This window comes from Carex rostrata, chromosome 22, assembly GCF_964058835.1.
Source record: "Carex rostrata chromosome 22, lpCarRost1.2, whole genome shotgun sequence".
NCBI lineage: Eukaryota > Viridiplantae > Streptophyta > Magnoliopsida > Poales > Cyperaceae > Carex > Carex rostrata.
This window is the reverse complement of record NC_135939.1, coordinates 1,593,343-1,618,453: the sequence shown is the minus strand read 5'-3', so window position 1 is coordinate 1,618,453 and position 25,111 is coordinate 1,593,343. Positions and strand designations below refer to the sequence as shown.

The 25,111-nt window shown below is 30.0% G+C and overlaps 1 protein-coding gene and 1 long non-coding RNA gene across 2 annotated transcripts; one reads left to right on the top strand and one right to left on the bottom strand.

Moving 5' to 3' along the window:
• The first annotated feature begins 4,224 nt into the window (after positions 1–4,224).
• Positions 4,225–11,262, top strand: LOC144574432 (uncharacterized). The gene is made up of 4 exons (XR_013518211.1): positions 4,225–4,450; positions 10,258–10,272; positions 10,757–10,804; positions 10,955–11,262. It is a non-coding gene; the product is annotated as an uncharacterized LOC144574432 (long non-coding RNA).
• A 1,277-nt stretch (positions 11,263–12,539) lies between these two features.
• LOC144573731 (uncharacterized) lies at positions 12,540–13,513 on the bottom strand. Its single transcript, XM_078323481.1, has 2 exons — positions 13,074–13,513; positions 12,540–12,636 (listed from the first exon to the last, which is right to left on the bottom strand). The coding sequence occupies exons 1-2, from the start codon at positions 13,511–13,513 to the stop codon at positions 12,540–12,542; spliced, it is 537 nt and encodes a 178-aa protein (XP_078179607.1).
• Between the last annotated feature and the right edge of the window lie 11,598 nt (positions 13,514–25,111).

Below are 25,111 nucleotides of genomic sequence, written 5' to 3'. Positions count from 1 at the left end.
TGATCCGGTAAGTGAACAATGACTGTTTGTCATGATGTTTTCTAGAAGGATTATATGCAGCATTTCTCTCTACAGCCCATAATTACTGTAGGTACAAGAAAGTATATAGGCCCAATCTCAGCGTGATACTAAGCCATGTACTAAGCCCAAAGGATACGCATTCTATATTCCTAGTCACGTTATCAGCATCTGACAATCCTTTTAGAAACTTAGTTCCATCTCCATTTCAGTTGAAAAGTTTCATTTCATTTCATTTCAAAACATAGTATTATAACTGTTGTCGATAATGATAAATTTAATTATCTAATGGAAAATAACAACGGATTTAGTTTAATTGGCTCCAACCTAAAACTAAAATTGATAAAACACATATAAAGCAAATCAGATGGAAACATTTATGAACATATTTTAGGGCTGTAAATGAGTCGAGTTTAAGCAAGTTACCCCTAACTCGAACTCGACTTGTTTAATAAACGCGGGAGCCAACTCGAGTTGAGATGATACTAGCGAGTTGTAGAGCCAATTCGAACTCAGCTCGTTATCAACTCGAGTTGGCTCACAGCCCGTTTATAACTCGTTTAACCAATGATAATATTACAACACCAGTTCAAACATATTTTGCACGAATCTCAAAGCACAAATAACAGTCTAGAGATTCGGGGTTTGATTATTTTGAAATTTATTCTGACCAATACTATGTAATTTTATGTAACTCAAGTTATAAATGAGCGAGTTGGGACCAATTCGAATTCAGCTCATTTATTAAACGAGTTGGTCAACTCGAGTTGTAAATGAGCCGAGTTGTAAATGAGTGAGTTAAAACGAGCTGTAAATGAGCGAGTTACGAGCAAATTACGAATTCGAGCTCTTTTGCCCAGCCCTCTACTAATTAAACTAAGTTTTTGTTGAATAATTCATATTTATTTGATCTGATGATTGTGCTATATAATGAGAGTTTCTTTAAATCAAATAACAACAGCTATTAAAGTAATTATTAAAGTTTATATTTATTAGTAAATATTGTCTTACTAAAAAGTAAAAGTAATTCTTTTTTTAAAGGTCAACAAGTAAAAGTTATAATTTTGTTTAAGGTCAAAAGTTAAAAGATATTCTTATAATATAGGCAAATTTATCATATAACTATTTGATCTAACGGTGGATTCAAATTAATTAATTAATGAATTATGCGTTTGCAAACTAGTGTGTTCTGCAGATTGGATCAGAGACCTGGAGAAGGTTCTGGACGTTTGTGTCAGGAGCTAATTAAGCATGTTCTCGAGTTAATGTTTTAATCAGTATCGTAAATAACAATATGACTGATTAATCAGAATTTTACGAATAATTTTACTATTTATTAAAAATATGAGCATCTACTTATAATTATTAAAAATAATTAATTTAACTAATCAAATTTATTAAATAAACTTATTTTAACTTAATTTCATTTTTAATTAATAAAATTTATAAAATTATCTTTTAAAAAAACTCAGATAAGACAAAGACAAAGTATAATATATATAACGGATAAATGTAGAAAAAAAAAAAGAATAATAAAAATGACTAACTAATGACTGTATAAATAGAAACGGATAATTTATAACAATTTGGTCACCACCAACGACTAATCAGCCGATTAGTCGAGCTAAATGATCATATAACTATTTAATAATATTGCTGCTGATTTGTGCTGCACCTAACAATTGTGTTAACTTTTATATCCCAGCAAATGAAAACCAGCATGGCTGGCCTGACAGCCAATGAAACAGTTAAGAAAAAAAAAAGGCTGACATTGGTTAATATGCCTAATGCCCCAGGTTACATATAAACCAGGGAAAAAAACACATGCAAAACCTTGAAGACTTTGACATTCGGTTATACCTGATGCTCCTGTCTTAATTTTTATTTTTTAGTACGACCAAACCAATGTTCTAGAGTTACATATATGATATATATAACTTTGAATGATCCGATTGCTGATGCTCTGATTGAGATGGTAATCTCGGAAAAGTTAGATATACATATATGGAATTTTAAGTTATTAAAGTTGAACGGTCAAAATTCAACTTGTGTGAACATGAATGGTCAGAATGGAGGACATTATAAATCCATGGGGTTTCATACTTTCATGGCGTGAATATCTTTGTTTGTTGGTTTTAAATTGTAGTAGGTGATACTTTTAAAAAAAAAAAAATTGTAGTTGGTGATACGCAGGGGTGCATTTTAATTTATAGCCTTTGTCTCTAGTGTACACCAGTTATGCCATTTAGCGCCGTTACAGAGCTCCTGGTTAAGACCATTTTCTCTCTTTTGTTTTTAACTGGTAATTTAATTTTATCACTTACAAAAATATTACTGTTACGTACTATACAAATGTAATTAGACAAGAAAAATATTATGGAAAAATCATAGATGGAGGCGTGCAAATTGTAGAAATGTTTTGAATGAGATTTTTTTTTCCTTAGAAGAGAGAGAAAGTGTCAGAGGTGAGTGGAGAAAAAATTTCAGCGAATATTTCACCAGTGTGGATTTAGAAATCGGTTTCTTAATAAGAACTTTTTGCTAATAGTTTCTAAATAAACAATTGTTGTACACCGGTGAAATGAGGATGCTCTTAATACTAATAAAATAGAGTATGTATAAAGAAGAAACTTTGTTGAAAATAATAATTTATACCTAGAAAACATTAAAAGATCAGACAACTTCAAAAGACAAAACCAGAGAGTAACGTGATTTTATTAGTTGAAGAAGCGTTTTTTATATAACCTAGACAAGTAAGAAAACAAAATATATTACTATATTGCTAGTCGTTAAAAATAATATACTTTTATTAAATTTAGCATGACATATATTTTTTTAATTAGTGAAAATACATTTGTCTCGGTACTATAATTGAATATTTATACAATTAGAGAGATGATAGTATAAGAGTTCATGAGAAAATTTACTTCTTTTAGTAAATAAACATAGAACAAACTTTATCATTTTCATAAAAAAGTTATTTATGCATACTAAGTAACGTTGTAACTACGATACAAAAGTTATATATAGCAAGCGTTATATTGTATATATAGTAATTTAAATTAAAAATATTTTTTAATTATATTTAAATTATTAATCAAACTAGAGTACTAGACTGTGAAAAGTAAAGTTTTATATGTTACAATTTTAACGAATTCAATAATAAATTAGTCAAACGAATTATAAAAATATTTTTCTGACATCTTACTTGGAACTATACATGTTATTCGATTTATGAACATGAGACATATTACCAAATTTATCCATGCGTTCAAAATATATTTTTTATAACTATACATATTGTTATATAACAATGATTTTAAAACAAGAATGTGACTTAAGGGTAGCACTTGGAGCTGAGTATCTTTCTTCCCAGTGAATTTGCTATTTTTTTTTTTCTTCAATTAAAACCCGTAGGTAGCGAATTTGCTACTAAATGCTAATTTTTAGGATAGACTTCAACATCGAACCACCTAAACCATCTACATTTAGTAGAGTCACTGGAGCAAAATCATCGAACACCTGTCCACTTCAGCTCTGCACAATGTTGTATCACCATGAGCGATCGAGACAGTCCGATCTGCAGAGTCTTTTTTTCACGAATCTTAAGGCACACAAAATAACGTTCGAATTTTCTTGTGCGGCATATAGCGTTGGAGAGGAACAAACAAAAATGTATCCAAAAAGTAGTTGGAAACCGTGGAATCTCTGTCAGGTGTCTTCATTCAAAAAAAAAAAAAAAAAGGGTAACAGTCCTACTTCCAGCTATGCCCCTATAGTATTACCAAATTTTTAGTCAAAGCTCAAGCCACAATATTTTTTTAATAAGTGATGACATTTGCATCATTGCATGATTGATTGGTTAGATTAGAAGACTAAATATTTTAAAGGCGTCGGAGGTTGACTAGCTAAAAGCCTAGAAAACAATACAATCGAGAATTAGGAAATAAATATTTATATAAACATAATTACAAATACTGGTGCACATTTACGCTGACCAGAGACCTTACAAATACTTTTACATTGTATTTATCACAGAGGTTACGTTGAAAGAGAGGATACATCTTCTATCAAAAAATTATTTGAGAGTAATAACTAAAGGGTAAAGTGGTAATTCCCTTTCTGTTACCGACCAGGGACAATAAATAAGCGGTCGGGCTCTAACTGCAGCACTAGAGCACCGCTGTGAGAGACTGAGAGAGAGAGAGAGAGAGAGAGTAGTAACAATTAACACAACACACATAGATTACAGTTACAGGAGTGCTGATCTAGTCTGAGATCTCTTCTCCGATCACTCATGGCGCTGGTCTTGAAGAAAGCTGGTTCTCTTCTAACGCAACTGTACCTTAGAGACTGTGCTCCGTCGTCTTTGCGCGGTCTCTTCATCATCAGAGGTCTTCCCGTCTATACCTATTGTAACGTTACAAGGAAGCACTAGTGGAAAAACAGAAATCAGGATCGGCCTATCTGGATCGGTTATATGGACACCCGATCCTAATAAGTATCTGGATCGGTTTATTTAAAAAAACCGATCCTAAAAACTATTCAGATCGGTTTTTAGTAACAACCGATCCTAGTTTATTACTATTAGGATCGGTTTTTTGTGGAAACGGATTCTGATACTATCAGGATCGGTTTTATTTTAGAACCGATCCTAATAGTTCAATCATTTGGATCAGTTTTTAGTAAAAACCGATCCTGATAGTATCAGGATCCGTTTCCAACAAAAACCGATCCTGATAATTAAAATATCTCAAATAAATCTTATTAATTGAAATATATCATAAAATAGCATCTGGATCGGGTCTATACATAATAACCGATCCAGATAACTTAAATACATATAACAAATTAAAATATATCAGAAAATAGCATCTGGATCGGTTTTTAGCAATAAAACCGATCCAGATACTATCAGGAACGGTTTTATTGCTAAAAACCGTTCTTGATAAATTTTTTTTTTTTTTTTTTTTTTTTTTTTTTTTTTTTTTTTTTTTTTTTATAAAGGTAGCATTGTAAAACCTGGCCAGCTTTCAAGTATATTTTTTTTTTAAAAAAGAGGTTTATAATTGAATTAATTTCTTTAAAGATGTCAAATTAAAGATATTTAATTCCCTATGTACATCCTATATATGAACCGTCTGATAAAATTCGAATCAATATGGTCTTGGTCTAACCATATATATTTTGTTATCTCAGGTAATATGAATTCGTTTCCATTTGTTCATGACATCAATTAAGCAATTAATTTTATGGTATTAATTTATAAATAACAAATAAATAATTAAACAAACAATTATACAAACACAAACAAGTTGTTTATTTTTTTTTAAATAATCTCTGGTTATATATATATATCTCAGATAACTTAAATACATATAACAAATGAAATATATATCAGAAAATAGCATCTGGATCGGTTTTTAGCAATAAAACCGATCCAAATACTATCAGGAACGGTTTTATTGCTAAAAACCGTTCTTGATAATTTTTTTTTTTTTTTTTTTTTTTTAAAGGTAGCATTGTAAAACCTGGTCAGCTTTCAAGTATATATATTTTTTAAAAAAGAGGTTTATAATTGAATTAATTTCTTTAAAGATGTCAAATTAAAGATATTTAATTCCCTATGTACATCCTATATATGAACCGTCTGATAAAATTCGAATCAATATGGTCTTGGTCTAACCATATATATTTTGTTATCTCAGGTAATATGAATTCGTTTCCATTTGTTCATGACATCAATTAAGCAATTAATTTTATGGTATTAATTTATAAATAACAAATAAATAATTAAACAAACAATTATACAAACACAAACAAGTTGTTTATTTTTTTTTAAATAATCTCTGGTTATATATATATCTCTCAGATAACTTAAATACATATAACAAATGAAATATATATCAGAAAATAGCATCTGGATCGGTTTTTAGCAATAAAACCGATCCAAATACTATCAGGAACGGTTTTATTGCTAAAAACCGTTCTTGATAAATTTTTTTTTTTTTTTTTTTTTTTTTTTTTTTTTTTTTTTTTTTTTTTTTAAAGGTAGCATTGTAAAACCTGGCCAGCTTTCAAGTATATTTTTTTTTTAAAAAAGAGGTTTATAATTGAATTAATTTCTTTAAAGATGTCAAATTAAAGATATTTAATTCCCTATGTACATCCTATATATGAACCGTCTGATAAAATTCGAATCAATATGGTCTTGGTCTAACCATATATATTTTGTTATCTCAGGTAATATGAATTCGTTTCCATTTGTTCATGACATCAATTAAGCAATTAATTTTATGGTATTAATTTATAAATAACAAATAAATAATTAAACAAACAATTATACAAACACAAACAAGTTGTTTATTTTTTTTTAAATAATCTCTGGTTATATATATATATCTCAGATAACTTAAATACATATAACAAATGAAATATATATCAGAAAATAGCATCTGGATCGGTTTTTAGCAATAAAACCGATCCAAATACTATCAGGAACGGTTTTATTGCTAAAAACCGTTCTTGATAATTTTTTTTTTTTTTTTTTTTTTTTAAAGGTAGCATTGTAAAACCTGGTCAGCTTTCAAGTATATATATTTTTTAAAAAAGAGGTTTATAATTGAATTAATTTCTTTAAAGATGTCAAATTAAAGATATTTAATTCCCTATGTACATCCTATATATGAACCGTCTGATAAAATTCGAATCAATATGGTCTTGGTCTAACCATATATATTTTGTTATCTCAGGTAATATGAATTCGTTTCCATTTGTTCATGACATCAATTAAGCAATTAATTTTATGGTATTAATTTATAAATAACAAATAAATAATTAAACAAACAATTATACAAACACAAACAAGTTGTTTATTTTTTTTAAATAATCTCTGGTTATATATATATTTCTCAGATAACTTAAATACATCTAACAAATGAAATATATATCAGAAAATAGCATCAGGATCGGTTTTTAGCAATAAAACCGATCCAGATACTATCAGGAACGGTTTTATTGCTAAAAACCGTTCTTGATAATTTTTTTTTTTTTTTTTTTTTTTTTTTTTTTTTTTTTTTTTTTTTTTTTTAAAGGTAGCATTGTAAAACCTGGTCAGCTTTCAAGTATATATATTTTTTTAAAAAGAGGTTTATAATTGAATTAATTTCTTTAAAGATGTCAAATTAAAGATATTTAATTCCCTATGTACATCCTATATATGAACCGTCTGATAAAATTCGAATCAATATGGTCTTGGTCTAACCATATATATTTTGTTATCTCAGGTAATATGAATTCGTTTCCATTTGTTCATGACATCAATTAAGCAATTAATTTTATGGTATTAATTTATAAATAACAAATAAATAATTAAACAAACAATTATACAAACACAAACAAGTTGTTTATTTTTTTTAAATAATCTCTGGTTATATATATATTTCTCAGATAACTTAAATACATCTAACAAATGAAATATATATCAGAAAATAGCATCAGGATCGGTTTTTAGCAATAAAACCGATCCAGATACTATCAGGAACGGTTTTATTGCTAAAAACCGTTCTTGATAATTTTTTTTTTTTTTTTTTTTTTTTTAGAACAACTTTGAAAATAAAATAGTATTAGAATCAGTTATTTCAAATAACCAATTCTAATACTATTTTTTTGTATATGGCATATGGTTCAATTATATGGTTGTTGTATATGTAATTAGTGTGGTGATTAATAGAATATATATATGGTTGTTGTATATGGCATATGGTTCAATTATAAATATTTTTTGATGAAAATTAATGTAATTTACATTATTAAAATTTATGTGATAATATAATTAGTTATTTGACATTGATATTTCATTTTGAAGTCATTTTGACTATTGAATTTATTTATACAATCATGCATGATGCATCAATGACTTGTGCCATATAATAATATACATAGGACTTGAACCCTTGTTGTGTGGGGTTGTGAAGGAACGAATACGAATATTAGCATTTGGTCGATCGGAACCGTTAAAATGAAAGAATGTCATATTAATTTCACCATTATAAAATTTGATACAATTCGGGATTCGTGTACTAGTTCATCAAAGCAAAACAATATAGCAACATCGCACGGCCGTAAATAATTTACGTTGGATCAAAACTTACAGTTGTCGGGCCTTCGGCACTTTTACATTATTAATGTTCCATGTTATATCTTGATCATTTTAAAAATTATTACATGTCATTTAATTACAGACCCACCGTTGGATGATCATGCAGAAATGAACGGTCTGCATTCCATTTAACAATTTGATGCCATTAATAATAATAAAATTGTACAAAATTGATCATAGTAGAGTTGATTTGGCCATACAAACACAAATAAATAAATTTGATATTTTTCACATTTTTCTTAATATTTATCTGTGTACATGCATTATCAACAGAAAAGAAAATAAATGGTAGCCGTTTGATGGTTGATAGACCATCAATATGAGTGGGGTTTACCGCAGTGATCTTTCTTATATATAGTATCAGGATCGGTTTTTTATAAAAAACCGATCTTGATACTATTTTTTTTCAAAGTTGGTTCTGCAGCAAAAAAAAAAAAAAAAAAAAAAAAAATTATCAAGAACGGTTTTTAGCAATAAAACCGTTCCTGATAGTATCTGGATCGGTTTTTTATAAAAAACCGATCCTGATAGTATCTGGATCGGTTTTTTATAAAAAACCGATCCTGATTTTTTTTTTTTTTTTGCAGAACCCATTTTGAAAAAAAAATTTATCAAGATCGGTTTTTATATAAAAAACCGATCCTGATACTATTTTTTTCAAAGTTAGTCCCGCCAAAAAAAATTAGTATTAGGATCGGTTTTTTATAAAAAACCGATCCTGATACTATTAGGATCGGTTTTTTATAAACAACCGATCCTAATGATAACTCCCTATATAACCTGCTTAGGGTTCTTCTTATTTTCATTCCGTGCCTCTCATTTTCAACTTAGCGTCTCTCTCACTGTCTCCGTCTCTCCCTCTGTACTCTTTGTGTCTCTCTCTCTGTCTCCGTCTCTCCCTCTCCTCCGTGTCTCTCTCTCTCTTTCTCTCCGTCTCTTCCTCTCAAAGCCGAGCCTCTCGCACCTCCGGCTCGGCCGATCAACTATTACGGTATTAACTTTATATAATTTTCTCATTATTATGCTTTAAAAACACATTTTTTTGTATTTTTTATTGTAAAATGTTTTTCCATCTAATTGTTACATTTGTTTTTATTTTTAGGATCTTTTTTAATCTCAAGTGATGTGATTGCAAAAGAGGTAATTATTGATTTTTTTATTGTTGTGCTTTACATTAATTGCATAAATGTGTGTTAATTGAAGAAATAGCTCAATTAGTCACTTGTATGTTTGTTAATTAATTTTTTTTGGATTTAAATTTCTTGTTATAATATGTAATGCTTCACAAAACTTTGTATGAACATGAATTTTTTGTAATAATTTAAGATGTGTATGATATTTAATTTATGATGTGTATATGATATTTGATTATTGTTTCTTACTGTGCAAAAAAAAATATATTTAGGATGCTGGCCAGCAAAATATATATGGAAGCTGGTTAAATAAATAAAAATATTTTTTTTAGCTTCAATAAAACATCAGGATCGGTTATTTTAAACAACCGATCCAGATTACTACTATTATGATCGGTTATTTTTTTAAAAACCGATCCAGATTTCAGATCCTCATTCCAACAAAAAAAAAGTATCAGGATCGGTTTTATATAAAAACTGATCTTGATAGTTCGTATCTGGATCGGTTTTTATTTAAAAACTGATCTAGATATGAAATTTTTAATAAAAAAAAATATTCGAAAATATTATCAAGAACGGTTTTTATATAAAAACTGATCTTAATAGTTCCTATCTGGATCGGTTTTTATTCAAAAACTGATCTAGATATGAAATTTTTAATAAAAGAAAATATTCGAAAATATTATCAAGAACGGTTTTTATATAAAAACTGATCTTAATAGTTCCTATCTGGATCGGTTTTTATTCAAAAACTGATCTAGATAACTACTATTAAGATCGGTTTTATGAAAAAACCGATCCTATTAGTTTCTATTTGGAACGGTTCTTTAAAAAATATAAAACCGATCCTGATAGTATCAGTATCGCCTTCATCAGGATCGGTTGGATTCCGTTACTGATATGTGTATATAACCGATCCTGATTCCATATTTTCCACTAGTGAAGGGAAATGATACACAAGTACTCTCTCTCTCTCTCTCTCTCTCTCTCTCTCTCTCTCCACTGAAGGAAACCTTGTTTCAAAATTTATATATCTTGTAAAGTTCAAGAGATCATGAAGTTCTTTGGAAAGAAGAAGTTTGAATTTCTATCATGAAGAAAATTTGAATGAAAAAAACAATATATTCGGTACAGTTCATGTTCATGTACCAGATTTCGATACCCTGTCCAAGATGGTACCTTAATTAAGCTTTAATTTCACAACCTGGACAGCTGAAAGTAACGCTTAAATCAGTTCATGTGGCCCAGCTAGCTAGACCCATCTATCACCTGGGAGTAAATGTATTTTTTTTTAAATAGAAACAGTACCATCCTGGATCAATTTATACCAGTATCACTCTAAGATCACAAGCTGACACCAACATATACAAAGAACAAATTTGAGCCATTTCATTATTTCTGGTTTATATTTATTTATTAATTAACACTTCGGTCTCACACGCAGCAAGAGAAGAATGTCGATTCTCAGGAGAAGAACGAAAAGAAAACTGAGGTAAACCCCTGATAATCCCTGCTTCAATCTCTCTCTATATATATAGATAATAATTTAGCTTTCACTTGCCAACCAAAGATAAATTTTTGCTTCATTTTTCCTTGTTAATTTTGAATATTTAATCTTACAAGAATTGTTTCCAACTGATAGGAAGATTCAGTGTTCTCAGCAAGTTTGGTTGTACGTGTACGACGCCCCCAGCCACCGAAACCCAGTGAAGGAAGTGGTGGCAAGATACACTGAAGTAAATTTCTTATTTATGTGCCTGATCATCCAATCAAGTCTCTTTAATCAAGTTAGTTTATGATGTATTATTTCCTTTAGTGTGCTTGGTGCTGTAGTGCTTCTTTATATATAGGTTGTGCGTAATATATTTCTGTTGTGTATATTTGTAGCGAAAATATAATAATATAACTACAACGTTATGGTGTAGTGTACAAATTCAGATCATGTCTTTATTCTCGGCCTAGCTATTTATATATGTTCTTTTACCGGGAACACTTTTATATACACTTGTGCTACATATATAGCACAATCATATGCAAGATCATTATGCATGGATGGGGTCAATTAATTAATCAAATCAGCTTAATTGATGCTTAATGATCAAAAGATAGAAGTGGAAAAAGGAAATTAAACATGCATGTATATATTACGTGCATAATTTGGTTATTGGTATTACATAGTACGTATACTTCAGCTAGCTAGGTACTGATTCTGAATTTCTGATCAGATCGAATCTCATATCATGATCGCTGCTGTCGCAGTCATGATAGCTCATAGACATAGCAGACGACCCCATTTTCATGCTTAATGATTTCAATGCTTTTTAGGAATTCAGTACAAGCGTTAATTATTAGTCTTTTTGTTTGTGACCCTTTATGCGAGGGTTGCTTTTAGGTTATACTATTCTATATTGGTTCGTAATGTTTTGTGATCACAAATTCTGTGCAATGTGTAGATGCATGATCGATGAAAGATCTAGAGAGCGAAATAGCAACTTCTTTATTTTCAAAATTATCAACTTTCTTGTCTAGAAACAACTATCAACTATCAACTTTATTTTCCTAATTTTTATTGTACATTCAATTCTTATGTTATATGTATTTATTTTTAAAAAACATTATTCAGATTAAAATGTTGTCATTGTATATTATTTTTAATTATTTAAATTGAACGTGTATCGAATTTTGTCAATTTAAAATTTAATTAGTCATTCATCAGTAATAACTTCAAATTTTTTAATGAAATACTAAATGTATTCAAATCGACTAAAATTATATTATGAAAATATTTACAAATTTAATTTTGTAATTTGATTAATAAATTATATATACTAAAAAGGTTCAATGTAACGTTACTTGATTTTGATAGTATTTATATCTGTACTCATAACCAATAAAGAACTATATGCCTCTCCCAAGGCCAGAAATAAATACAAACTATAAGCATAACAATTCGCGCGGTTAATGAAACTTGGAAGCAAGACATTCATTTTTCTATCCAGAAAGGAAAAATAATTAACATAAAAATTCGGGTGGGGGCCTTCTGCTAGATAATTTATTTCTCCAATAGTTCATGGATGCTTATAATGTCTGAAGGCTTACTTGAGTTTAGTAATTTTTCTTTTTGAACAAAACAAAAGGCTGGACTACATGATTGTTTCTCCCTCTGGTGAACTCCTTACGAGAAATAACCCAAAACAGTCCGTGCCTATACAAAGCCCATCCCAGTTTCAGCCTACTGGGCCGATGAGGTACTCACCCCCTTTGTCTACACCTCCACTGTTGCTTAGGCCCATAAAAAGTAACTTGGTAGGCTCAGCTAAAAGTCTTAAAAAAATTTACAACTACAGCAAATATAGAAGGGTAGAATAAGGCTTGTTATTAGTCAGTCATAGATGACGAATAACCAGTTAATTGAGTTGAGATATATTGTAAAACGATTCTCAATACTGATCAATTGTAAGTGGAGCATCATGTCTTTCATCTAATTTAAGAAAGGAAAGCATGACAACACGAAAATGGATAACAGGTTGTCACATGCACCCATCCATGAAAAGGAAAAAATAAAAAAAATAAAAAAACACTTGTGATTTACTTTGCTCTTCTCAGGGAACTGATAACTAATAAACTAAACCAAATTTTGAGAAGGGCGATCCGGCGAGCACTGCCAAGCATGTTTGCACGTATCGCCTTAATATCATATATATATATATATATATGGTGTATGACTTCAAAAATGTTTTTGGCTGACCTTTTATTAGTACAGATCAGAGGATGACAGCGTTGTAGATTGATGACGAAAACTCTGCAAGATAGCAGCTATAGTCATGGAATCATCATCCTCATTACAGCTTATCTCTGACAAGAAATCATCACTCTCCGAAGGCACTGGTGAAGGGGGCGGGGGAGGAGGTGGAGTAGTCGGCATTGGCAATACTGGAGGCGGTGCTAATAGTGGGTAATAAAAATTTGTTCGAGCCCGTGCTATCCCGCTTATTGCTATAGCCGATAGATCATAAGTTAATGCTGCCTCTTCTGCTGTGTCGAAGGTGCCTAACCAATGTCTTTCTTTGGTATAAGGGTTTCTTATTTCGGCTGCGTAACGGCCCCAAGGCCGACGCCGAACTCCAAGGTATTCACTTGATGCGCGGGAGCGACGTCTCCTGTTTTTGTTAAAGATCACTTGAGGAATATCGTCTGTCATTTTCTTATATGATTAGGGATAATAATTGATGTAATGATGAAGCTTGGGATTAGGAGATGTAGGTTCTTGAGGTGTGTATATATATAAGGTATAAAAAAAGGCTTCCAATTGTGGGTTTTGGAGTATGTACACATTTTATAATATGATATGTTTTTAGGTGGGGCTCAGTACGTAGTATGTGTGCAATTATTAGATAATAATGCATCAAGTGCAGCAGAAGCATTAATTTATTGTTTAATACTTTAATATGTTGAGAAGGGTCAGACTCTTGATGAATAGTGAAGTACAATCTTTTTATAGTTTCATCAAGAGAATTATTTTTTTTGTTGATGAGAAGCAACTGTTGCTTATTTTGCTTGCTCCTTTCTTTGCAGCAAATTAAGAATGCTGTCTTGCATTATTCATTCATTTATTCATCAAGTATATGTGAAGTTCTTATTTACTAAGTAGTTCATAAATTATGATAATTAAGAATGGTAAACCTATTTTATCAACACTTCACATTTTTTTATTTTTTAAATCTAATAATTTTTAAAAATAAAAATTAAACAGTATAGTCATGATCTATATTATCATAATTATAACATCAAGTGATTTAAAATTTCAACAGTGTAAAATTAATCTTCTTTAATGTATTAGCAAACAATACTTACAATAATATGGTTGTTAGACTATTTACATGTACATAACATACCTATAAATTTACTTTTAAAATTTTAATTTATCTGATTTTTTATTTAAATCTATTTTTGAAAAATAGTTATCAAAAAGCCAAAGGCTTAAATAAAGTTTATCGTGTCACAACGGAACGGCTCAAAAAAATAACACTATGTCCATATAGCGCTATAGCTTTTATAATTCAAAAACACTATAGCGTGCTATTTAGAATCCTGCATAAAAACCCTCGTCAAGTGGTCCTTCCTATTATCATAGCATATATCTAATGTCTGAAAAAATTAACTTTGAGAAGTTTAGTAACTTTTATATTGAATAAAATAGTATTTTGTCGAATTAATTTATCTGTATATGAAAATAAATAATTTTCATTTTAGAAATAACATTGTCATGAATTAATTTTTTAATTAGTTAAAAAAATAAAATTTAATCGGAAAAAAAAATCTTAAATAGGAAAAACAGTGTGAGTGGGCAGTTGAGCAGAAGCCCACAATGCGAATAAAGAAATATGGTCATGTTGAAATTTGCCTCTCTAATGGTTGCTTAGAGGGTCCTCTTTTCCTTGATTTCCTCGACATAATAAAACAATTGGTCCCATTCCAGCGCGCAATTCCCTGCTTATTGTGTCACACCAGAAGTAATTTACTTCAATCCTTCTCTTTTGGTTTATAGTCTCCGGCTGTATATCCAACCAAGAAATTAATGCGTGAATGTTCATAACACCTAAATTAATAACATAGCGTTACCTTAATTTCGCTTAACTTGAGAGTACTCTGAATTCTCTGGTCATATGTTCAGAATAAATATTATTAAGGACTAAGAATTGGAATATGAAAATAAGCAAGTGTAAGAAACTGGATTCTCAAAATAAGCAAATGTAAAAAAAAAAAAAAAAAAAAAAAAACTCTAATTTATAGAAGATGTAATACTAAAATTAAACTATACTAAGTGTATTGATACTAATTATTGATTATGATCAATATAAGTGTATATGTCAGATTCTCAAACTAATAATAGAATTGGGTCATGTAAGGTTTAAATTATTTATTCTTTTCTCCTAATTTTATTATATTGCCAATTGAGACATGTAAGGTTTCAATGTATCAGTATATTAAAATTGACTTTTTTTAATACAGTATACTTTAGCTTGAACATTAATCCATTGATACAGAAAAAAAAAAAAATCTGATTACACATCATATTAGATCTACGTAGATAATTAAAGAAATACAAATAATCTTTTTTTTTCTCACTTTTTCACAAGCTTAGCATTTGGGAGAAATAATAGAGGTCTGAGTAGATTTTTTTTTTCCCTAGCTCCCATGTATTAGAGAATAGGAAAATAATTCATATGGTTGTGGGAATAGGAATAGAAATTGAAGCTTCCGAACAGTTCAAGAGAATAAATATGGGTAAATTTATTTTTTCCAAGAATAACTATAGAAACACGTTCTGCCAAACAGGCTCTAAGTGTATTTATGGGGTTCAATAAAAAACATACTAAAAGGTATTTTAAAATTACAGTAAAAGTTACTAAATATTGAATTCATTATGTTCATATAAAAAAGATGAGCATTATGATAGTAAATTTATGCAATTTGAAATTTAATATAAGTGAGTTTTACATGATTTAGAAAAATAAAATGTGGGACAAAATGCAAAAATTCAGATGTGAATATATATATATATATATATATATATATATATATATATATATATATTTTAGTAAAGGTTGGAGGTTAAGCCACCAAACTATTTAATATCTTTGTTATTATAACAAAGGATTTTCTCCATCTGAATTTCGAACCCATGACTTCTCACATAGAGATCATGTGCCTTTGCCACTAGACCAAAGACTAGTTCTCAGATGTGAATATATGCATCAGCTATTACTTAGGTTGCATTTCAGAAATAGTGTGCGTAAAGGAAGAGCACGGAAGGGGAAGAATTCGATTCACTTTCTCTACACTTCAAATTATGAGAGACAAATTTCAAAACTTTGTACATATTCCCCTTAGCACAGTACTGCTTTCCTTCCTCTCCTCTCCGATTTTCTCGCTTCTGAAGCAGGTGAATATTGCGGACAACTCCGGTCTGAACGTGTTTCATCTTCCGTCTCTTTTCTTCTCTTTAATGGCTCAGTTCTAAAATTGAGTCTTATGTTATGTAGTATAAGGAGTGCAGGCCGTTTCAGATGGATCATGCAATCTACGTCGTAGAGTACTACTTAGTACTCACTAGTGTCCTAAAAAATGTTCATTGTTCTATGGGGGTCAACGGATCCTCATTTTTTTTTTAAACTTTTTGTATATATATATATGATTTTTAATATAATTTAGAGTAAAATGTTATAGTATTGTAAAATTGACCTATATTATTCATAGAAAAATTTTATACGATTGATTCTCATTGTGTGCTTGACTCTCATAATTTGAAAGTCTGACTCCGCTCCTGTTTGAGAACCAAGCCTATCCTAATAAACAATACTTATGTATATAATGTCCTATGTTTGAAATCTAGTACTCGTTGAGGTTTATTAAAAAAAAGAGAGAAATTTAACTTCTTTCCCTAAAAAAATATATATATATTTTAATGTGTTCATTTTAGAACGATAGCTAGGAGCACAAGGCCAGGGCACTTTTTTGTAATCTAAAACCAAAAATAGCAACAAAAACGGAAGCTTTTAACAGCTATACTACAACAAAGTAGACATTTTTTGCGAGGGAAAAAGCGCATTTATGACGGTCGTCTGTCACAAAAAGAAAAAACTGAACAATGAGAGTAGTCCGTCGCAAAATGTCACTTTTTTATCCTCGCGAAAAGTGTCTCATTCCTGTTGCACTGATATAAATTAATGGCAGATCTTGTTCAAATTGGTTGGTTTAGATTAAAACTAATTAAAGAGTTGTTGAAACAAGCTGATATATTATAAGAAAAGAAAAGAAAAGAAACTAAGCATTCTTCATGAACTCATTTCCAAAACACTTTCATGAACTTTTTTACATATCTTAGAATACACACTTGTTTATTGTGTTGATACATACATACTTATTGTGTCAATGTGAATTTATTGTAGCGATGTACACTTGTTTCAATGAGGACTCATTTTTTGACATTAATATGTAAATTTGACTATTGCCTAATGTGCACTATTGCACAATGCACATTTACTCATTCAGATTTTATTAAAAAGTTGAAAAAAAAATTGGGAGGTGTTTTAGGGGTGAAAATTACATGTAATATTTGTTGAGATTTCGGTAGGTTATAGTGTAACAATTCGATTCAGTTCAACAGTTTATTCATTATCCGAAAACCATAATTCATGTATAAAACTAATTCCAAGATTAAAATAGAGTTTACCACTTGACGCGCAGCGGAAACTTCAAGCACTAGCAGTAATCTTTTTCACTTCGTAAAGTGGTCAGACTGTAGTTTTTTTTTCTCACTTTTTCACAAGCTTAGCATTTGGGAGAAATAATAGAGGTCTGAGTAGATTTTTATTTTCCCTAGCTCTCATGTATTAGAGAATAGGAAAAAAATCCATATGGTTGTGGGAATAGGAATAGAAATTGAAGTCTCCGAACAGTTCAAGAGAATAAATATGGGTTAATTTATTTTTCCCAAGAATAACTATAGAAATACGTTCTGTCAAACAGGCTCTAAGTATATTTATGGGGTTCAATTACAAACATACTAAAAGGTATTTTAAAATTACAGTAAAAGTTACTAAATATTGAATTCATTATGTTCATATAAAAAAATGAGCATTATGATAGTAAATTTATGCAATTTGAAATTTAATATAAGTGAGTTTTACATGATTTACAAAAATAAAATGTGAGACAAAATGCAAAAATTCAGATGTGAATATATGCATCAGCTATTACTTAGGTTGCGTTTCAGAAATAGTGTGTGTAAAGGAAGAGAATGGAAGGGGAAGAATTCGGTTTACTTTCTCTACACTTCAAATTGGGAGAGACAAATTTCAAAACTTTGTACATATTCCCCTTAGCATAGTATTGCTTTCCTTCCTCTCCTCTTCGATTTTCTCGTTTCTGAAGCAGGTGAATATTACGAATAGCTCCGGTCTGAACGTGTTTCATCTTCCGTCTCTTTTCTTCTCTTTAATGGCTCAGTTCTAAAATTGAGTCTTATGTTATGTAGTATAAGGAGTGTAGGCCGTTTCAAATGGATCATGCGATCTACGTCGAAGAGTACTACTCAGTACTCACTAGTGTCCAAAAAAATGTTCATTGTTCTATGGGGTCAACAGATCCTCATTTTTTTTAAAACTTTTTGTATATATATATGATTTTTAATATAATTTAGAGTAAAATGTTATAGTATTGTAAAATTGACCTATATTATTCATAGAAAAATTTTATACAATTGATTCTCATTGTGTGCTTGACTCTCATAATTTGAAAGTCTGACTCCGCTCCTGTTTGAGAACCAAGCCTATCCTAATAAACAATACTTATGTATATAATGTCCTATGTTTGAAATCTAGTACTCGTTGAGGTTTATTAAAAAAAGAGAGAAATTTAACCTCTTCTTTCCCTAAAAAAATATATATATATTTTAATGTGTTCATTTTAGAACGATAGCTAGGAGCACAAGGCCAGGGCACTTTTTTGTAATCTAAAACCAAAAATAGCAACAAAAACGGAAGCTTTTAACAGCGCTGATATAAATTAATGGCAGATCTTGTTCAAATTGGTTGGTTTAGATTAAAACTAATTAAAGAGTTGTTGAAACAAGCTGATATATTATAAGAAAAGAAAAAGAAACTAAGCATTCTTCATGAACTCATTTCCAAAACACTTTCATGAACTTTTTTACATATCTTAGAATACACACTTGTTTATTGTGTTGATACATACATACTTATTGTGTCAATGTGAATTTATTGTAGCGATGTACACTTGTTTCAATAAGGACTCATTTTTTTACATTAATATGTAAATTTGACTATTGCCTAATGTGCACTATTGCACAATGCACATTTACTCATTCAGATTTTATTAAAAAGTTGAAAAAAAAAATTGGGAGGTGTTTTAGGGGTGAAAATTACATGTAATATTTGTTGAGATTTCGGTAGGTTATAGTGTAACAATTCGATTCAGTTCATCAGTTTATTCATTATCCGAAAACCATAATTCATGTATAAAACTAATTCCAAGATTAAAATAGAGTTTACCACTTGACGCGCAGCGGAAACTTCAAGCACTAGCAGTAATCTTTTTCACTTCGTACACCTCGTGTCGAATCCAAGCAACAACAATCGCAGCCACGTCTCTATCGGTATCCACACGGACAGGTTGACAAACAACTGCAAGTCGAAGTGCTGGCGCCAACTTGCAGTCCCCTTCTTGTCTTTCTATTTTCCCTTTCGGTTTCTGACTTAGTGTGAATTCAAACAAATCTGATTTTCGGTTTCATCCAATAAATTCGAAATACTAATATTTTATTTTTTCTCTCTTTCTCTTTTTGTTTCTTATCCGAAAATATATATTATTTTTTATTTTTCTGTCTTTTTACTGCTATCCGAAAAATGATCAGTTCAGAGAGAAAGTCCCAGGAAAATAGCATATGCATTGTATTTATAATACAAAACACCTGTTGATCACATCCATTCAATTCACACTTATTCAGATATGCATATCCAATCATATCAGATCATATCATATCATAAAAACATATATTTCGGGCGTATATTTGATGCAGCTCAAAAAGACCTAATCTAGAATTAATTAACTATTAATTAAGGCCTAAAATATTTTCACATGTTAGTACATATCTAACAATATTTCCATCTGAAACAAAGATCTGCAGCAGGATTTTAAATAGCGCACTATAGCGTTTTTGGATAATAAAAGCTATGGTGTTATTGGCTCTATAGCACATTATTGATGTTATAGCATGCTATAGCGGCGTAATATGGCAATAACGCCATTTTTTTTACCGTTATGTTATAACACAATAAACACTATTTAAATCTTTAATCTGCGGCTGAATTAGTTTAGATACATTGGTCAAATGCAATATGCACTGTGCCATCCAAACCAATAATCCATAGATTTTTCAATACTATCTCATTGTTTTTGCAATAAAATGAACGGTTCGAAACCCAATGAACACCTTGTCATGAGGATGCCACTTTATAAATTTATGGCATCTTTACAGGAGTGGGGAACACCTAAAATTATTCTCATGAAAAAGTTCGATGCTCAAGCGTTACACTTTCAAAACTTTTTCTTATTTTTTTTAAATAACATACGTGCAAAACCTTTTTTATATATACAAATGTGTTGAGCTTTTGGCGAATGCAGCTGTGTTTCGGCTTTGCAGTTTGCTACTGCAAATATATTTTTAGAAGATTTTATCAGAATGTTTGATATATCCGTATAAATATAGGTATAGAAGAAGCGCGAAAGCTAAACATTAATTATCGGTTTTGATATTTTAAAAATCTTAAATATGACTCAAAATAATTAAAAACTAAATTTTACATTTTTTTTAAATTACTATTTGTTTAGATGGGTAGAAAATTATTGTTTGTTATGGTCAAGTGATTTTTTACTCATCTAAACAAATAGTTAAAAAATTCTAAAACAAATATAAATTTTAGTTTACAAATACATATTCTAAAACGGTTTGAATCAATTTTTAAAATATTTAAATTAAAAATTTTAATCCATGACATGAGTCAATATGCGCTGTGCAAAGCCAAAGCACCATAGCCTAACTCTGGTTCTAGTTATTGTTGGCTCTACTCTAATTTAATCTTCTTCTTTTTTATCTTTTTCAGATGTTCTTTCGAGATTTTCTGTGGAAAACACTGCAGTTAAAGTGTATTGGGTAATGTATAGAGTTACAACTTACAAGGTACAACGAGTTCGAATGACCCGTTTTGTAAATCAGCATAGAAAGAGGCACATAGAACATCAAGAATCCCTGAGCGTAGGGCCGCACGTGGCAAGCGTGGGGTCTACTTGCAGCGAATCCGTATCACCCCAGGTACCTGAGTTGCAAGAGAAAGATCTGAACCGTTCTTTTAGCTTGGAACAAATCTCAAAGCAGACTTCCAACAGTCAAAATAGAGATCGAATTGAGTTGGTTCTGAATGGAATTAATCTGGACCGTTCGTTTCTTTAAATTGTACCTCAGGTACCTGGGGGACACGGACTCACTTGCGGCACTGTGGTTTCTCGAGTCTCGACAACGAAAAAGAGGAATTGCTTTTATTTTCTGTTGATAATTTGTGCCTTCATCCTTGTGGTATTTTATTTAAAAGAGGGTTATTAGTTGTTTAGTTGCTCGCAACATGGAATCAGCGAAACTTTTTCCGCAGAGACCTCCAAAATATTTTTGAACAGAAAAAAATTCATTATAGTTTTTGGTAAGGCCCCTGAAATTATAAAATTTGCAAATTCATGTCAAATTAGTATTTTTATACTTCAAACTTGTATAACTCTTTATTTGTATATTGGTTTGAGCGTTTTTTTTCTTTTCAGAATGTCTGTCTCATTATTCTGAACAATATGAGAAGAATATTGAGTATTTATTATTGTCATTTTTATCAGTTATTATTTCTTTTTTGTTAATGAAAACTCAAAAATATATACAATTGTTTTGAATTTAATATTACACATCCTTTAAAAATATGTGTATTTCTAAAAAACCTTTTATTTTGAAGCTAGAAATAATGCTTAATTTTTTAAGAAAAAATAGAGTAAAGCTAGGGTGTGATGTGCTCATCAAGAGAGTTTTGTGAGCACAACTTCAAAAGTTCATCAGATCGATTTCAAACGCCAAATTCAAACCGTTGAAATTCATGTGCTTCATGAGTGATGCATGTGGATGCAAAATTTTGAAAGTTTTGAGTTTATTTGCTACACGGTCAAGTGGTCAAAGAAATAATAAAAATTGACTATATAAAACAACTTTTAAATTAACTTAATAAAATGTCAATTTCTTTGACCGCTTGATCGTATAGCAAATGAACTCGAAACTTTCAAAATTTTGCATGCACATGCATCGCTCATGAAGCACATGGATTTCAACGGTTTGAATTCGGCGTTTGAAGTCGATCCGATGAACTTTTGGAGTTGTGCTCACCAAACTCACTTGGTGAGCACATCACACCCTAGCTTTACTCGAAAAAATATATTATTACTTCCAAGATAATTGATCTGGTTTTTCTGTCAATAAGCTTTAGAAAATATTACACTATATAGCTCAAAGTTTGTTTCTAGCTATTTGCTTGCTGTATTTTCTAAATATTCATAAAAGAGTAAAAATATTGTCCCCCTTGAATCTGTTCTCTATCTATCCCCCTAACAACCTTCATTTTTTGTTCCCTCACATGGTCAAAACCCACCCTCTTCAATCTTCTCTTAGAAAGGAAAAAAAATTCAACACAACTCAAAACTCACCCTGTTCTTCTCCTCTACTGCTCGCCACCATCTACCCACGCTGACAGTTGTGATGGCGGTCGAGATCCGGCGAGGCGAGCGTGGTGCACCGTCGAGATCCGGCGAGGAGAGCGTGGTGCACCGTCGAGATCCGACGAGGAGAGCATGGTGTACTGTCAAGATTCGGCAGGGAGAGCGTGGTGCACCATTTGAGGGGGTCCATGCTAGCCCAACAAAGGTTGTCACAGTGGAACATATGAATATTTTATTAGTTAGAGATGAATATTTTATTTGTTAGATATGCATACTTCATGTTAGATATGAATACTTGGAAGATGTGGGGTGAGAGAAACGAATCTGACTTTTGAATGTTGAATTGTATAAATTATTTCGAACATGTATGAATACTTCATTTGTTAGATATGAATACTTTGTTTGTTAGATATGTATTCATGTTATTAGATATGAATACTTTGTTTGTTAGATATGCATTCATGTTATTAGATATGAATATTTCTTAGAAGAGGTGTTCAAGAAGGGTCTGATTTTGAATTGTATAAATTATTTCAAACATATATGAATACTTCATTAGTTAGATATGAATACTTCATTTCTTATATATGCATGAAGAAGGGTCTAACTTTGAATGTTGAATTGTATAAATTATTTCGAACATGTATGAATACTTCATTTGTTAGATATGAATACTTCGTTTGTTAGATATGCATTCATGTTATTAGATATGAATATTTCTTAGAAGAGGTGTTCAAGAAGAAGGATTTGACTTTGAATTGTATAAATTATTTCAAACATGTATGAATACTTCATTAGTTAGATATGAATACTTCATTTGTTAGATATGCATGAAGAAGGGTCTAACTTTGAATTTTGAATTGTATAAATTATTTCAAACATGTATGAATACTTCGTAATCGTCAGTATGAATACTTCATTTGTTTAGATATGAATACTTCTTTAGTTAGATATGAATAATATATAGATTTGCTGTAGTGGTCCCCAATCTTGGCAAATGTCGCTTTCAGATGGTTGCGGTCCCCAATCCAGGCTGTCACAAGACGTCAACGGTCCCCCTGGTTGTTACTGGTCCCCTCCAGCTTGTGTTTACATATGACGAATGGTTCTAATAATAAGTATGAATACTATACATTCGTAGGTATGAATACTATACGTTTTGACTATTAACTCAGAGTATAAATACCCTCATATCAGATGTTGGAGTTAGTTAGTGGTCTCCTGTTAAAAGTTGTTTGTCTTTTAGTGCGGGGACGTTTAGAGGACTGATATGGGGGTACTGTTAGTCGTTCCTCATAAAAAAATTACATAGACAGATTAGCTTATTATAAGTGTCCCGTTTTGTTTATATTTCCCAAATTTTAGCTTCTTTAAGATCTTTTATGCATCATGTGAAAAAAAAAATAATTATGCAGTGTTCCGTTAAAGTTAACTTTTTTTATTATTCTTCTCATTTTTTTATTTGATATTATTCTTATTGTATCTTCTAAGCACGATATAAACAATATTAAAATAAAAATTTCTATGAATTAAAAATTATTTCCAATTCTTTTTATTGTGTTTATTACATATTTATTTAGAGTACTTTTTTAGTAAAAATTTCTTATAAATGTTTTTTCTATATATTTTTTTCGATATTTTTCTTTTTCGTATAACATTTCTATTATTCATATTATTCGTCCAATCTTTATGTTTGCTTTATATCAAAGATAGGTACATAATTTTATTTCGAATACCTTCGTATCTATAATAAAAAATATTATATTATAAGAGCAAGGCTATGATCCAATTAATGACACAAGTACTGATCCTACACACGAGAAGAGAAAAAAAAATTAGATCTTGATTGACATATTATTCCTCAAAAAGAAAGCTATAATTAGGCAAAAAGAAAGCTATAATTAGGGGGTTTATATTCCAATGGATCCCTGTTTGTTTTCTTTTAATTAGCGGAAATTTTATGCATATTCTTCAACAACTTCAAAATTATGTATTTTCTCTTTTAAATTTCGAAATTACGTATTTTCCTCTCTAGACTTTAAAAATTAAAAAAAATAACTATTTTATTGTCTTTTCTTTTAAAACTAATTTTAAATTTATAAAATATTCATTTTATTCTTAATTAATAACATAAAAAAATTGTAGCATATCTAAGAAAATGTCAGTCTTATATTTGATTGGTTTTGAGATCAAATAGTTTTTTTTTTTCTAACATATACATGGTGATATTAGCAACCATTTGTCACCGGTAATCGACTAATTATAAGACCAGCTTTTTTTAATAATGATACATATTTTTAATAAAAGATAAAATGAGTTTTATAAAAGACAATAAATAAGTAACTTTCTAGTTTTTGATCATTCTTAATTATAAAATTTAGAGGAAAATATACGTAATTTAGAGGATAATATACGGCTATACGCAATTCATGAAATTCTCCATTCTTTTAAGTACGGTAGGACTCGTATATAT